Source organism: Gavialis gangeticus, unplaced genomic scaffold, assembly GCF_001723915.1.
Source record: "Gavialis gangeticus isolate Ggan-Ray unplaced genomic scaffold, GavGan_comp1, whole genome shotgun sequence".
Classification (NCBI taxonomy): domain Eukaryota; kingdom Metazoa; phylum Chordata; order Crocodylia; family Gavialidae; genus Gavialis; species Gavialis gangeticus.
In genome coordinates this window covers 16,403,892-16,418,394 of record NW_017728995.1, presented here as the reverse complement: position 1 = coordinate 16,418,394, position 14,503 = coordinate 16,403,892, and the positions used below count along the sequence as shown (strand labels likewise).

At 41.2% G+C, this 14,503-nt stretch overlaps 1 protein-coding gene across 6 annotated transcripts in view; it reads right to left on the bottom strand.

The window, feature by feature from the left end:
• Nucleotides 1-14,503, bottom strand: part of LOC109287955 (multiple epidermal growth factor-like domains protein 6) — a 360,336-nt gene that overhangs the window by 72,121 nt on the left and 273,712 nt on the right. For 5 of the 6 annotated variants that reach the window (XR_002095029.1, XR_002095028.1, XM_019503252.1 and 2 more), the window contains 7 exons: nt 10,676-10,798; nt 9,935-10,057; nt 8,743-8,913; nt 6,077-6,208; nt 1,998-2,126; nt 1,410-1,538; nt 601-735 (listed from right to left, as the gene is read on the bottom strand). Coding sequence is in view for 4 of the 6 variants with exons in the window: in XM_019503252.1 (XP_019358797.1) it covers nt 601-735; nt 1,410-1,538; nt 1,998-2,126; nt 6,077-6,208; nt 8,743-8,913; nt 9,935-10,057; nt 10,676-10,798 (942 nt within the window). In the remaining 2 variants the exon portion in view is untranslated. The remainder of the gene's footprint in view (nt 1-600; nt 736-1,409; nt 1,539-1,997; nt 2,127-6,076; nt 6,209-8,742; nt 8,914-9,934; nt 10,058-10,675; nt 10,799-14,503) is intronic. The other variant, XM_019503253.1, reaches the window with a different exon arrangement.

Sequence of the window (14,503 nt, the reverse complement as noted above, 5' to 3'; positions counted from 1 at the left end):
CATCCCTCATACTAAACCTCCATCCCCTTTTTCCTCCTCAGAAAATCCTGTAAGGGGCTCTATGGCATTAGAGTTCAGAGAAGAATATGAGGCAAGGATCTTTATTGCATTACTCCACTTCCCCCCCCAAGACTGTCAAGCATGAATACAGAATACAATTTCCTCTGCACTATCTACAAAACTTACAAAGAGGCAGAATTTAAAGAGCTGTAAACCTGCTCCAAAAAGCATGATGTAGAATTCATTCATAAATAATCCAGCTATCAAAAAAAAAAATGCAAGCACTGGCTGTAAATTACTGTGTCCTAAGGTGAAATCCTGACTTCACTGAAGTCAATGTCAAAGCTTCAGGTGTACTACAATTTCATCCCTTATGCCAATTGTTCAGGATAAGTCTGCTGGGCCAAACTCTCTCTCATTTACAGCCCTACAACCTTAGTGAAGTCAAATGACCACTGGAGATTGCAATAGGAAAACTAGAGAACTAATTGCCAAAATGTATTAATATCTGCTATAGTGCCAGGTGGCTCATGAAAGGAGTAACGAGAATTAATGGATAGGCATGGCTTTAAAGGCAGAAGATCAGATATTAGGTTATACCTTTTTGGCACCTGCTCCCTTGATAACCTGGTTTGCAGGTGCAAGTACCATTTCTGGCATTGCATTCCAGAGTGTTCGCCTTCACACACTGACATTCTTCTGAGCAGCCAGCTCCAAAGACCCACTTGGGACAGGCTGTAGCCAGATCAAAAGGAATTGTTAACATTGCAATTATACATGAGTTATTTTTTAAACAGCTGCAGAGCTGTGTATGGATAAGACAACTTCTGTAAAGAGAAATATGCATTTTACTTGTCAGCAATACTATACATTCAGAGACGTGCGTGCATGAGTGTGAGTGTGTGTGTGAGTGTATGTAAACTATGATGCCAATTCCTGACTGAGCTGATCCATCTTATTTTGAACAATCTGAGGTGAGTGCAAGAGGTAGTAAGCTTTAAAATGAATGCTGGTTGTCATTTTTAAACAAATATTTTTGGGGTTAAATGTCATAATCTCCCCCCAAATGAATGTTTTCCTGAAAAAAATTGTCTTCACTTTTCTAATTTTTCAACAAACTATACATGAAAAAAAAGCTGTTTTGGTTTTTCTTTCTCTTTTTTAGATTCTTTATTCCCCTTTATCTTTTAGGTATTAGGTATCTAGTCATCTGCCTTTGTCTTTTTTGTGTGTATACTTTTGTCACTTCATCACCAAACTTAAGGATGTGAGCTGTCCCCCCAGAGTTGATTGAGCAACATACTGCTAAAAACCCTGCTCAGTTACAGCCATACATCCTTAGATCTTTTCACATCTGTTGTGCTCTTTCTGTTTAAAACAAACAGCTCAGAACAATTACTGTGACTTACTTAGATGGCAGAAACGCCCATATAATCCTGGGTCACACAAACAGGCTCCATACAGTCTGTGGCAATAGCCATTATTGGCACAGTTACATTTCTTGTTACAGTTCTTCCCGAAGAATCCTTTTGGACAGCCTAGAGAGGTACACATGAACAAAATGATCAACAAGGCAGTATCAGGTCTCTTTCTGTGAAATACCAAGCCAGCCTTGTTCTAGCATGCTTCCCATAGCAAGCATCTGGAGGAAATTTGATGCTTTTTTTATTGAGGCACTGAACTATGACACAGGAGATCTCAGTTCAATTCTGGCTTTTCCACCATCTTAGCTGATACTGGGATAAATCTGTCCCTGCCTCAGCTTGCTATCCTTACAATGCTGATAATGCTAACTGCTTTCATACATTTGTTGCCTCTCCTGTTTTTTCAGGACAAGGAGGGCAAGGCAGGACAAAATTCAAGAGTATGTGTCCATGCCCACCACCTCAGCTGGAGACTTAGCTCTACTATGGGCAAACTAGCAAAGACCAGAAGAAATGGGCAGTCACTAGGTTCCCAGACAGAAATTATACAGAGCAAAACACTAGCAATCATACCATCCTCACATATCTTTCCACTAATTCCCAGTGGGCAGTGACACTGTCCGGTTACAGGGTCACACGAGCCTCCATTCTGGCACTTACAAATGCTGTTACAGTTTTTCCCATAAGTCCCTGGAGAGCAAGCTGCAAAGAAAGCAGAGAAGATGAATGGACTAAGTAATCTCTTCATGAGTTAGAAATGAAATGAAATAATGCTTCAGTCATCAGAATAATACAAACAATTAAAGGACAACTCTGGGCAAGCATCTCTTAAATTATGCCATGTCACTGTTGTTTCCTTATAGGATGATATCCGTTCTTCTGGTATTTACCACCAGGTCATTAAAACTGACAGCTGAAGTAACCAGACTCAATTATCTGAAGGGAAATATGCCTTAGCTATATTCTTTGCCTACACAAGCTCTGAAGCTTCATAGATATTTTATACTGTCCAAAGGTTGAGCCATAACAACATATGACTCCATGGCATAAAGCTCTGATGGCTCCTATGAAAACCATATCTGTGTAAGAGAAAAGAATACCATTATTTTCAGCTAAAATTGGTTAAATACAATCTTTGGACTCATTTTCAGTATCTAACTTAATTGACACGTTATCGTTACACACTAAGCAGACAAGGTTCTTTGGGTGAATCTGATATCTTTTATTAGACCAACTAAATAGTTGGAGAACAATTTTTAAGCAAGCTTTCAGGTTCAAAACCCCTTTGTCAGGCTAAGGAAGTTTCAGCAGATGATGTGCGCTCTTCCTGGATGGAATGAAAAGTAAAGAAGCCAGAGGCTGGGCTGGTATGCATCCAAGACAGGCAGTCAGTGAAAATGTAGATTGAGGAGTCAATGGATGAGAGACAGGCTGGGCGTACGGGAGAGAAGGGGGATGAATAGTGGAGAAGTACCTGGGAAGTCCGCTTCAAACAACTGCAACCCATACTAGAAAGAGACCCTGCTCTTAAAGAGATCTTCCCAGAGCCACCCATCCTAGCTTTCAAACAAGCACTGAACCTCGCCAACCTCATCACCAGAAGCAAACTTCCTACGACCCGGAACACACTGAATGGATCCAGACCATGCCATGACAAGAAATGCAAAACCTGCCAGCACATCTCCACCACCCCCACAATGACTACACCTCACAACACAGCCATCAGCATTCCCGGATCTTACAGCTGCACCTCCAGAAATGTAATATATCTCATCCAGTGCACCAAATGCCCTGATGGAAAATACGTAGGAGAGACCAAACAACAACTGCGCACCACAGTGAACACACACTGGAAATCTCTCAAAGGCAGGAATACCCAATTACCTGTGGGGGCACATTTCTCACAAGAAAACCACTCTCTCTCCAACCTCTCAGTCCTGATCCTCAAAGGGAACTTACAAAGTACTTCCCTGAGACGAGCCTATGAACTGCACTTCATCAACCTCCTGGATACTAAAAATCATGGACTAAATATAGACATTGGATTTATGACACATTATAACCTGCCTGACAGCTGACTTCCCAGGTACTTCACTATTCATCCCCCTTCTCTCCTCCCCACCCAGCCTGTCTCTCACCCACATTTTCACTGACTACCTGTCTTGTCTGCATACCAGCCCAGCCTCTGGCTTCTTTACTTTTTATTCCATCCAAGACGAGCACACACCGACTGCTGAAACTTCCTTAGCCTGATGAAGGGTTTTTGAACCTGAAAGCTTACTTAAAAATTGTTCTCCAACTATGTATTTGGTCTAATAAAAGATATCAGATTCACCCAAAGAACCTTGTCTGCCTATGTTCTTAGACCAACACAGCTACAACCTACACCCCCATTACACACTAAGAAACTTGAAATTCATCATCAATTATCCTTTGATTTTCTTTCATTCATTAGGAAAATTAAGCTCCTGATTTCTTTTCAAAGTGTCATCTATGCTTTTTCTTTAAAGACTGTAGAAAGGAAAGAAAGAATGAAAGAAAGAAAAAATATTTATAAGGATCAAATCTTGATTTATATAGAAAAGATTCTGTGCTTATCTCAGTCAACACCGACATCAATGAGATGAGACATAATTCTGTATTCTTTTTAAAACTAGAAGAGAATTGTTTTGGATCAAATAGAATAACATCATTGATAACGATAGAAAAAGTCTCAATTATTAATGCACACAATATAATACTATTACAGAGAATACAAGCCCTGACCTAAATCTGTGCCTGAACAGAGACTATACTGCAAATACAGGTTAAGAAATTCCAATTGGGTTACCAAAACACATTAAAATATCCTATAAGCACTATCTGTAACACACAGCAAAACTGAAAATGATCATTTTAAACTTCTTTGCTATTATTCTATTACCAATGCCCCAATAGTTTCTAACTAAATTCATATTTCACCTGTACTAGGAACCTGCTACATTTTCATTTATTTTTGGCAATTTGTTGGAATCCCTTCCTTCTTTCTTTTGCCCTGGTGTCTGCAAAATATCTTGGAAATGTTAGGGTGGTGACCTATTGAGACTACTGCGTAGCACTGTCTCAAAGTTCCTTGGCCCATCTATCAATACAGGTTTCCCTCACTTTATGCAGGTTCATTGTGTGTGAATTCGCTCTTATGCGATGACCCTTTTTATACCAAAAATTTGTTATGTGCGAGGTAAATTCACTCATATGTGATTGGTGTTGTGGAAGCCCACAGTCAGCTGCTTTGTGCGGTGCACTGTGGGAGTGACAAGCACCAAAGTATAGTCTTCTGTGTGGATCTGTGCTCCTCGCTCCTTGTCTGCAACACGTGTTTCTGTAGTTGCTATCCACATTACGATAGTGCCCTGTGCTTGTGCGCACTGTCTGTTGTTGGTGAGTACCAAATTGTCTTGTAAAAGTGGTAGAAATGGGTCTGGGGGTCAGTGCAGTCAAGGTCTTGGAAAGGATCCCTATTTGTTACATTGTAAAGTGGGTTCCCTTTATGGAAATTCGAGTTATGCGCCATTTTCAGGAACACATGTACAGCATAAAGCAAGGGAAACCTGTATCACCCCATTGCCTGTTATCTTACAGCTTGTAAGCTCTTTGGGGAAAGGACTCAACCAGCTGTTGGATAGCAACCCTGGGGCCCTAGTCTCTAACTAAAGCTACTAGGCACAATGGTAATACAATTAATGGACACACATACTGAATCGCTAACAATTGTTTTGTTAAAGCTGTGATGATGAAGGCACAAATCCTGACTGCCTTTATGTAAATAATAGGCTAAGTACTGTCCATCAAGACATGACCATTCTTCCATGCCGTTTGTTTTTTCCCACATGCTCATGCAGCAGAAAATTCTTTTTACAAGGAAGTAGGAATAACAAAAAGCAAAGTTCTTGTATCATAATTTCCTTTATAAAAGGCACTGATGTACAGGTCAGAAGCACTTAAAGTATTTTAAGCAGTAAAAGCTCTAATACTAAAAAAGAACAACTCTCAATAATGTTACCGTAAATTAAAAAAACAAAAGTTCAGAAATAAAGGCCTTAGTTCACCAATGTAATAATAATTTTAAAAATGACGGCATGTCTGAACTTGGAAACTTGGAAACAACTAAGTTTACCTTTGAGTCAACCCAGACAGCAGCAGCGTATGCCAGAAGAGACTTCTAAAATGCAGCTAATCAAGTTATGGACTACAGTGCACCAGGTTTGCTGCAGCCTGCTCACATTCTGGGGACAGCACATGAAGTGAATAGGACTTTACATCAAAATAAAGAAGTAGCGTGGGATAATGTGTTGGCGGTTCAGTATTTGATCAGTGAGGCAATACCAGGGGCTTACCAATTGCATAATTCAACATCCCTTCCCATTTAGATTTAATGTGCCACACAGGACATGAGGACTTCATGTCAAAATCAAGAAGCCACTGTGTCCATCTCCAACTGTGATCTCCAACTGTGATCAAATGGTATAAATGTGAAATCTTTCAATGAGAATTGTATTCCTTTTCAGTACAAAACGAGAACAAACTGTTTCTGTTTCTTATACGATTGCCAGAGCAGAGCTCTAGGGCAAAGAACATAACTCTTGGATCCTGTCTAAGCATCCTGTACTCACTTTCATTACAGATCATGCCAGTCCATCCAGGCAAACAGATGCATCCACTGTTTTCACTGTTACATGTGCCTCCATTCATACAGTCTTCACAGCTCAAACTACAATCATTGCCAAATGTGCTATCCAGACAAACTGAAATAGAAAAAGCACAAAAAGTTTTGTGAGCACAGGGACACGACACTAATAAACGTCTACCTATCTGTAACCATTCCAGATATACAGTGCAAAGAAAGAACTTTGTAGAACTTCTTGTAGAGTTTAGATTGTGGTTTGGATGCTTTGACTTGGGATGATCCTGCCTCAATCAGGGGTTGGACTAGGTCCCTTCCAGCCCTACTTCTCTAGGATTTAATGAACCTGATCAATTTAAAGAAAGTATTAAGAGTATTACTGGTATTATAAAGATACCTGGATCTTTCCAAACATCAATATGGTTTCCTTGACAATAAGGGAGAACCCTCCCATTTAAACACAATAAGCACATTGGCTGTGTCCTCAGTTTTGGGCCTCTGTTCTAGCACTGCCCAGTCAGAGCACGTCTGCTTTTATGCTGTGAGCTTGATTGCAAAGAGTTGCATCCCAAGTGAGAGGAAGTGCGAGGCTAGGCTCCCTGTCTCTGGTGGTACTCATCCAGCAAGATACTGCAAATCTTTGCCAGAGAGGGCTAAAAAATACTGTGCCTTATAGAACTGAACTAGGTTTTTTCAAAAGAGGTTTTTTAAAGAGAGGATACCATTACTTCAGTTTTCAGGTCACATCAGGTGAACACCATAATCACAATATATTTAAAAAGCACATTTTAAACTATTCTATGAAAGTCCATCTTAATGCAAGTTTATAATCTTTTCTGCATGAAGAGGATTTTCACATGGAGAAACAAATCAGTATCTAAGTCTCTGTCTCACACACATCTACCATTTTCCTTTATCCGCTCACAAGTACAAGCACTCCTGCTGCATGACGTTTGTTGAAGGCTAATGAGCCAAATGTTACTTCTTTTTGAAATATCTGCATGACATTACAAGCCCATCCTTTTGATCAGCTTTTTGCCTCAGGTGGTTTGTGGGACAGGACTGATGGTTTTTTTGGATAAGGATTTTGATAAGGCCTTAAAAGGAAGCTGACAGGCTCCTTCAGCTAACATTAAGTCAGTGGGTTGCTTGTTTTTCATCGGTAATTCTCTATGTGAGATCAGATTTTCTAAAGCACTTAGCACCCAACAGCTCCCATTTAGGAACTTGTATAAGTGGCCAGCATTCAAATGCATTCAGAAAGCAGCTAAGAACAACTTTGAAAATTCAGCCCTAAACACTGGAATGCAAAATGCCTTTGGAAAGGGTAACCAATTTTACTTTAACAACATAATAAAAGGCAAAGGACCTGTCAAAAAGACTAACTGCTTGCGATATATTATTGTTTTAACAGGCGGTCTAGTTAAAATCTACAGCACAACACAAAAAAGCACTTGAAGCCAGGAAGAAATTATGTTCCATTTGAGAGTGAAAAGGAGTGGCTAAACTTTGAAAAAGGTACTTTCACCCTCCATTGCCACTAGCTCCCTGGGCATCAACATTGTCATGGTTATGCTCTGGATCAGCCTTTGGGGAAAAATACAGAAGCTCACTTACAAAATTATCAGCCTGCCCCAAAATTATGTTAAGTATGAAAAACAAAGTCAGTGCTGGTGATTCAAAGTTAGGCTTTGCCTTCTATGCTTCTCATTCTCCAGGTGGCAATACTATTTGTCAGATTCCCAACTGGTTGTCAGCCTAACAGCGTCTAGCTATGGAGTACTGCCTGCTGTTAACTGTTTTTCTAGCACGACTACCTTCTGTTGCATTCCTGCTGTACATCACATAGACTTTTTCAGGTCTACACTTTCCCCTTTATACATAAAAAGTAAATGCCAGGATCAGACCCTGAACTGTACCTGTGGAACATGGACTCAGATGTGCAATCAGACCTAGTTAGACTCCAAATATAAACGTGATACAATATAAATTGGAAAGAAAAAAAAATAATTCACTCATGAACAAGAAATTCGTCTACCAAGGAAAAAACAAGGTGACTTTTCAATCCATAGTAAAGTGACCAACTCTCCATATTTGTCCAATACAACAGGGCTATTGAGTCTCGCGTTAATTCTAGGTTGAAAAAACAATTGGATGCCCTTAGCATGGATTTTCACGCCCTAGCTTAGATCCATGCCCTAGCCTGGGTTTTTTATGATTACATATTATAGTTTCTGACCAGTTTCAGTATCATCATTTCCTCTACATACTCTGCACAAAATAGGTAGTCCCTGCATTTCTTTCTATAGGTTGTCTATGAGATGTTTTCCAGCAGTACCAACATTATGGAGAATTTTTTCCTTTTTGAAGCAGCAATGATAAGGGCTGTTGATCAGTGTGCTGCCCTTGGATTATCCTTGCTGCAGCTGCCCTCAGCCTGCAGAAGGATGCAGGCACCTCCCGCTGGCTGGTGCACATTCTTTGAAGGGCAGAAAAAATTTGGCCCTCTGCTTTCTTTCTCTTCTTCTACCAGCTTTATCCTTCCTGAGTCGGTCTCATTTTTTCTCTGAGATCTTTCCCAACCCAGAGACTTTCCCACTCACCACTGCCACCTGTTCTCACCCTTAGAAACTAGCATCATCTTTAGTTTCTTACCAACTTTTTGCACGAGAGTGAGTTCTCCTCGCACATCCTCATCCTCGTAGAAAGGGTCTAGTGTGACAGCATATTTAAGTAGTTGAGGTGGTCTTCTGAACTGAAGATCTGGAATCCTAGAGATCTCTAATTCTTCTTCTTCCTCCTTATTCAGTTCATCATTATCTAGTGCTAAGAACAGAGCCATCTTTAGAATTACAACTTACTGCTTCAGTCTTTAGATCTTCCTATTAGGTATAGCTGAAAAATCTAACACGGTAAAATCTGTTTCTAACTGTACAGTACATAATGTATACAGTTATAGCTGTTCCTAAATGTACAATACTCAGTACACCAAGGCACACATGCTCCTCTTTATTAACTCTGTTAGTGGAGTACACATGAGCAGGAAAAAGAGAAAGAACAAAATGGGCCTTACCCCTCTTCTTAGAACTAAACTCTGGGTTTGAGGCTGGAAACAAGTCTGGAGCTCAGTATTTCTACATTGGGCCAGAACTGAAAATGTTGAAGTTTAGTTGTGGATCCTGAACCCTGAATGTTTGAGAGTATTTAGGTCTAGAATTTTTATTTCAGCCCATGGTAGGGATTATACATTTGTTCAATCTATGGATCTGTGACTTGGACCTGGTTCTAAAATAAACACAAAAATTTGAAAATCCAGCATTAAGAGACTGTGGAATCAGTTGACCTACTTTTTGCATTTGGATGAAACTTCACACTCTTCCTGTAGTTTAGCACGTGGTTAAACTAGATAAAAAGATACATGACCATGCTGGGCTCCAGTTCCAGTGTTAGACACTGACTTTAGTAGAGACATTTGTATTAGTTTAACAGAACGTAACTTGCTTAACTAGGTCTTTTTTTCCCACAGGATCTCTAACCTCCTAATATAACTAAAGTAAGGGTAATATAAGTGTGTGTCAAAATAACAGAATTTTTTTATAAAACAAGCTGAAATTTTCAAGGCAGCTGGTGGGAGGATTTGCCCATATACCTTCCATTAACCTTCTCACCAAGCCACTATCTTGCATGCTTGTGGGGGACCAAAAGGCTGCACATAGCTTAGACATCCTTAAACATCTCAAATTGGACTCTCAAAATTTTTTGTCCCTTCTGAAAAATCTTGTCTCAGAGCTCATGTTCTAAGTCAACAGGAAATGCTGAATTGTCTTCCAGCGTTACTCTGACTTACTGATGCAGGTCTGCCCGTTGATACCAAGTATGTAACCTTCCTCACATGCACATTCATATGACCCCAGAGAATTAACACAGACTTGGTCACAGTCACCATTGTCAACAACACACTCATCTTCATCTACGTAAAAAAAAATAGAGGGTAATTAGGCAAACGTTAAACCACTTGAAATTTGTTCAAACTTTAAACAAAATTTATATGTGCATTCTGAAAACTTTGCTTAAATTTATTTATCTCCATTTGAATATACCTGGTACTCCTTTGGTTCCCACTAACAATAGAAGTATCAAAATATTTCAAGGCAAAAGAAAAGAGGCTATTTTGCCATATTTCAGGCCCAAATAAAATTATAAAAAACCCCCAACATGACTGCATAGATCCAAGAAGTCTATATACGCATCTTGACCTGTCCATATTTAGCCAGACCTCCAAATATTTTGGTGTTTACCTACATGTAAAGTACTCTGGCAGTTACCTTTGATGACATCTACATATAGTATGTGTGTAAGGGGAAAGGGCTCTTCAGTCGACTAATTTCCTGCATTCCTGCACAAAGTAGACCTGCCTGTTACTCAGTCCCTGTGTTTTGGGGATCATATTGCTAAAATCCTATTGACACAGCAGTATTTGCTGCCAGGGAAATTGCTATGAAATACTGGAATGAGCTTTGAAATCTGTTCTCTTCCACCCCCTCTTGTGATCCGAATCAGGCACAACCAACAGTGTTAAGCCATTTACCATCACATCCACAGCCATCAAAGTTAAGCTGGAACCCTGCCTTGCACGTGCATTCGTAGCCACCTACATAGTTGATACAGAACTGAGAACAGCAGGCCTCTCCAGTCTCACACTCATCCAGCTCTGAAGGAGAAAGGAGCACTTCAATTAGGTTTCACAAGGGCAATTCAAAAACAAGCAACCTGTTCACTTGATTCATGGCACTGAAAGACTGTTATTCTCACCCTGTTGGCCACTTTAGCCCGTGCAGTTTTCTAAAACAGATTCCCTGGACATTGCACTCTAGTGGCCAGTTTTCCCATGTTCTGTTTACCACTTCCAAGCCAAAAATATTTGTTTGAATCTTGATAATGGGTCTGTTCACCAGATCACTGTCATATAATTAGGAAAGACGTTGTCAGCATTCAATAGCAGAACACTTGTTCTATATTTCTTCGGGGCCAAAGCAAAGGCATCTGGTCTATGCCTGGGACTCGGAGGCATTGCCACGACAAAATAATTAATCACACGAATGTCAACACTCCAGGATATAACAAGCATCTATTCAGCATTAATCTGTAGCTGATCATTTTCATATGAATTTTTTCAACCATCAGGTCTATTATGACAGAAAACAGAGCAGAAAACAGTAAGCTGCAATTCAGTGAAGCACACTCAGGAAAGAAGATACTTATTTATATGCAATTTATATGCAATAAATCAACTGCCACCATTTTGTTGCATCTTGTTTACATCTGGAAATACGTATGGTCAAAAACTGCCATCTTGGTGACTGGAAACAAGAATCAAACTGTTTTCTTTTAACTGCAGGCTCTCAGCTGATCTCAGCCCTTTTAGCTTGTTGAGCTATTAAGTGGCTTTTCAAGGGGTAGCTTGTCAATGCTGAGTTTGCAAAATGCTTTTGAACATTAACTAGATGAGCAACCACAGAAGCAAAAGGTCAGTGTCTCAATTAACCTTGGAAAGGCGACCAACATTATTAGGAAACGCAGACAAGAGAGGAGAAAGAAAATGTAATTAATCAATTGAGGTTAGAGGTTAGCATGCAATTGATTAATGCAGGTTCTTTGAACAAGGAGTGTTCTGTTTCCAGAAGTGTCACAAGCAAAGCTGCTCTGCAATATTTTAGATGGTATCTTGTCTCCCGGTTCTATTAAAAGCTCATTGAATGCCTTGGACTGTGCAGAGAACAACCAACGAAACGGAGAGTTTTGCTGTCAGAACTTTTCACTTCCTCTGCTCTCTTCCGTTGAAAACTTCATCTATGTTATCACCTCTTTCACCTTGGCCACAATAACTTTCTTTGCTCTGAATTCTTCATTAGCAGGGGTCTAAATAAGACTCCAGCCAAGCCCTGAGTAATCCCACAGACACCCAAGGTCATTTCAGAAACCAGTCCAAAATTACCCTTCTGGTTTTAACAATTCTCCTGTCACAGACCTCTCTCTTTCTCTTCCTTCTCATCCTATCTAGTAGCTAATGTTTCCTACTTTCTACAACCAAATTTTTGATAGTACAAATCTTCACATATCTATTGTGCATTACAATATTATAATTGCCTAGTCCTTCCAAAGCCAGGATGAGCAATTTTCTGGGTTCGAGGGCCACTTAGGAAGTTTTAGTGAGCTGTTGCAGGCCTGGATTGTAGGGGACAGAGGGAGAGGGGCTGACCTGGCCTGGTGCCAGTGGGGGAGGGTGGTGCTGACCTGACCCAACCTGACTTGGTGAAGTTGGGGAGGGGAACAACAATTGAGTCTGTCTGACCCTGGGCCTGTCTGCCCCACACCCACCGTCTGGGGTTCTGGATAGAGCAGGCAGGCAGGGTCTCCATGGAGACTGGCTTGGGACCCCCGCGGCCAGGGCATGCTCAGTTGGGCTGATGGGATAAGGCCACATGTGGGCAGGGAGCGGCATCAGGAAGTGGGATGCACAGGCAAGGTAGGAGTCACAGGGCGGTGACAACAAGGAGCTAGGGGCTAGGGCGCAGCCACAATCCACTTCCGGCATGTCCCTGTGATGGGTGCTGGTTCCATGGGCAGGGACGTCCAGAGAGTGGATTGTGACTCTGCCCCAGGCCCCAGCCCCACACTGTCACTGCCTTGCAAACCCAGCCCTGAACCCAGCCCCAGCTGCCCATCCTGCTCCCGGATGCTGCTTTCCATCTGCCTGTGGTCCTATTCCATCTGCCTGAGCGTGCCCTGCCCGTGGGGGTCCTAGGCTGGTCTCCATCGAGACTGTGCCCACCAGCTCTGTACAGCGCCCTGGTGGTGGGTGTGGAGCAGATAGACATGAAACATGTCTATTTAGACATGTCTCATATTAATTAACCCACTCCAGCAGCCTCTGTCTCATGTCTATTTAGACATGAGACAGAGGCTGCTGGAGTGGGTTAATTAATATGCTCTAATTGAGTCTGCTCTGATGCGTGCTAATTAGCATGCTTTGGAGCAGATATTTGGCACATGTATAGGTGCCCTGCGATTCCAGAGGAAAATGGGGGGGAGGGGGGGTTGGAAAGGTTTGGTAAGAGTATATGTCTTAACTCTTGGTTTCACATTTTGCTTTTTGTTAAAAACCCCGAATTATTAATTCTGTATTAATACAAGTCCATTTTGGTAAAAGGTACAATTGTTTTCATGGCAAACATTATATACAGTAAAAATGTTTTATAAAATGATGTAAGACAGAATAAGGGAATTTTTACAAGGACTTTCTTTTAAGAGAAACAGAAATTAAATTTACTACTTTCATTTCCCAGGTGAAATTTTGCACACGGTAGGAAGTATAATTTCACTGATGGGTAGTTTGATGGAAGCAGAACAAGTCTGACAGTGCAAAGTGGTCTCTGTGTGAGTGCACAGCAATTCTGAAAATCAGCCTTAACATGCACAACTAGAACTAATCATCTGCTTCAACAACTGTTTAGCCTCAGAATATGAGCAAATCTCAGGAAAAGTTTTTTTTTTAAGTTTCTGAAAAAGGAGCTAAGCACAGGCTGTAAATAAATAGAGATTTGTTACTTATGGATAAGTGGAAGTGCATCCGGGAAGAGTCTTTTTGTTTTAAGCCCAGAAGAAAATCTTTTCAGTGCAAATGATTTCACCAAACACAGAGTGGCTCAAGTTGAGGTGATGAATGGAAAGGTTTGGACTGGTTCCAATTTACTGCAGTACAGGAAGAAGAGCTAAAACATGCACTTTCAGCAAGCTTGCAGATGACACCAGACTGGGGGAGAAGTAGATATGCAGGAGGGGAGGGCTAGGATTCAGAGAGACCTCAACAACTTGGAGGATTAGGTCAGAAGAAATCCCATGAGGTTCAATAACAAGAAGTGCAAGGTCCTATGCCTAGGATGAAATGATCCCAGGCACTGGTACAGGCTGAGGGCTGACTGGGTAAGCAGCAGCTCTGTAGAAAAGTACTTGGGGGGGAGGGGTGTACAAAAGGCTAACAGCATACTGGGCTGCATTGGTAGGTCTGTTGCCAGCAGATCGAGGGAAGTGATTCTTCCCCTCTATTTGGCACTGGTGAGGCCACATCTGGAGTACTGTGTCCAGTTTCGGGGCACCCACTAGAGAAGGGATATAGACAAAATGGAGAGAGTTCAGCTGGGAGCAATGAAAATGGTTCAGGTGCTGGGGCACATGACTTCTGAGGAAAGGCTGAGGAAACTGGGCTTATTTAGTCTGGAGAAGAGAAGACTGAGAGGAGATTTAATAGCAGCCTTCAACTACCTGAAGGGGGGTTTCAAAGAGGATGGAGCTGGACTGTTCTCAGTGGTGGCAAATGACAGAACAAGGAGCAATGGTCTCAAGTTGCAGCAAGGGA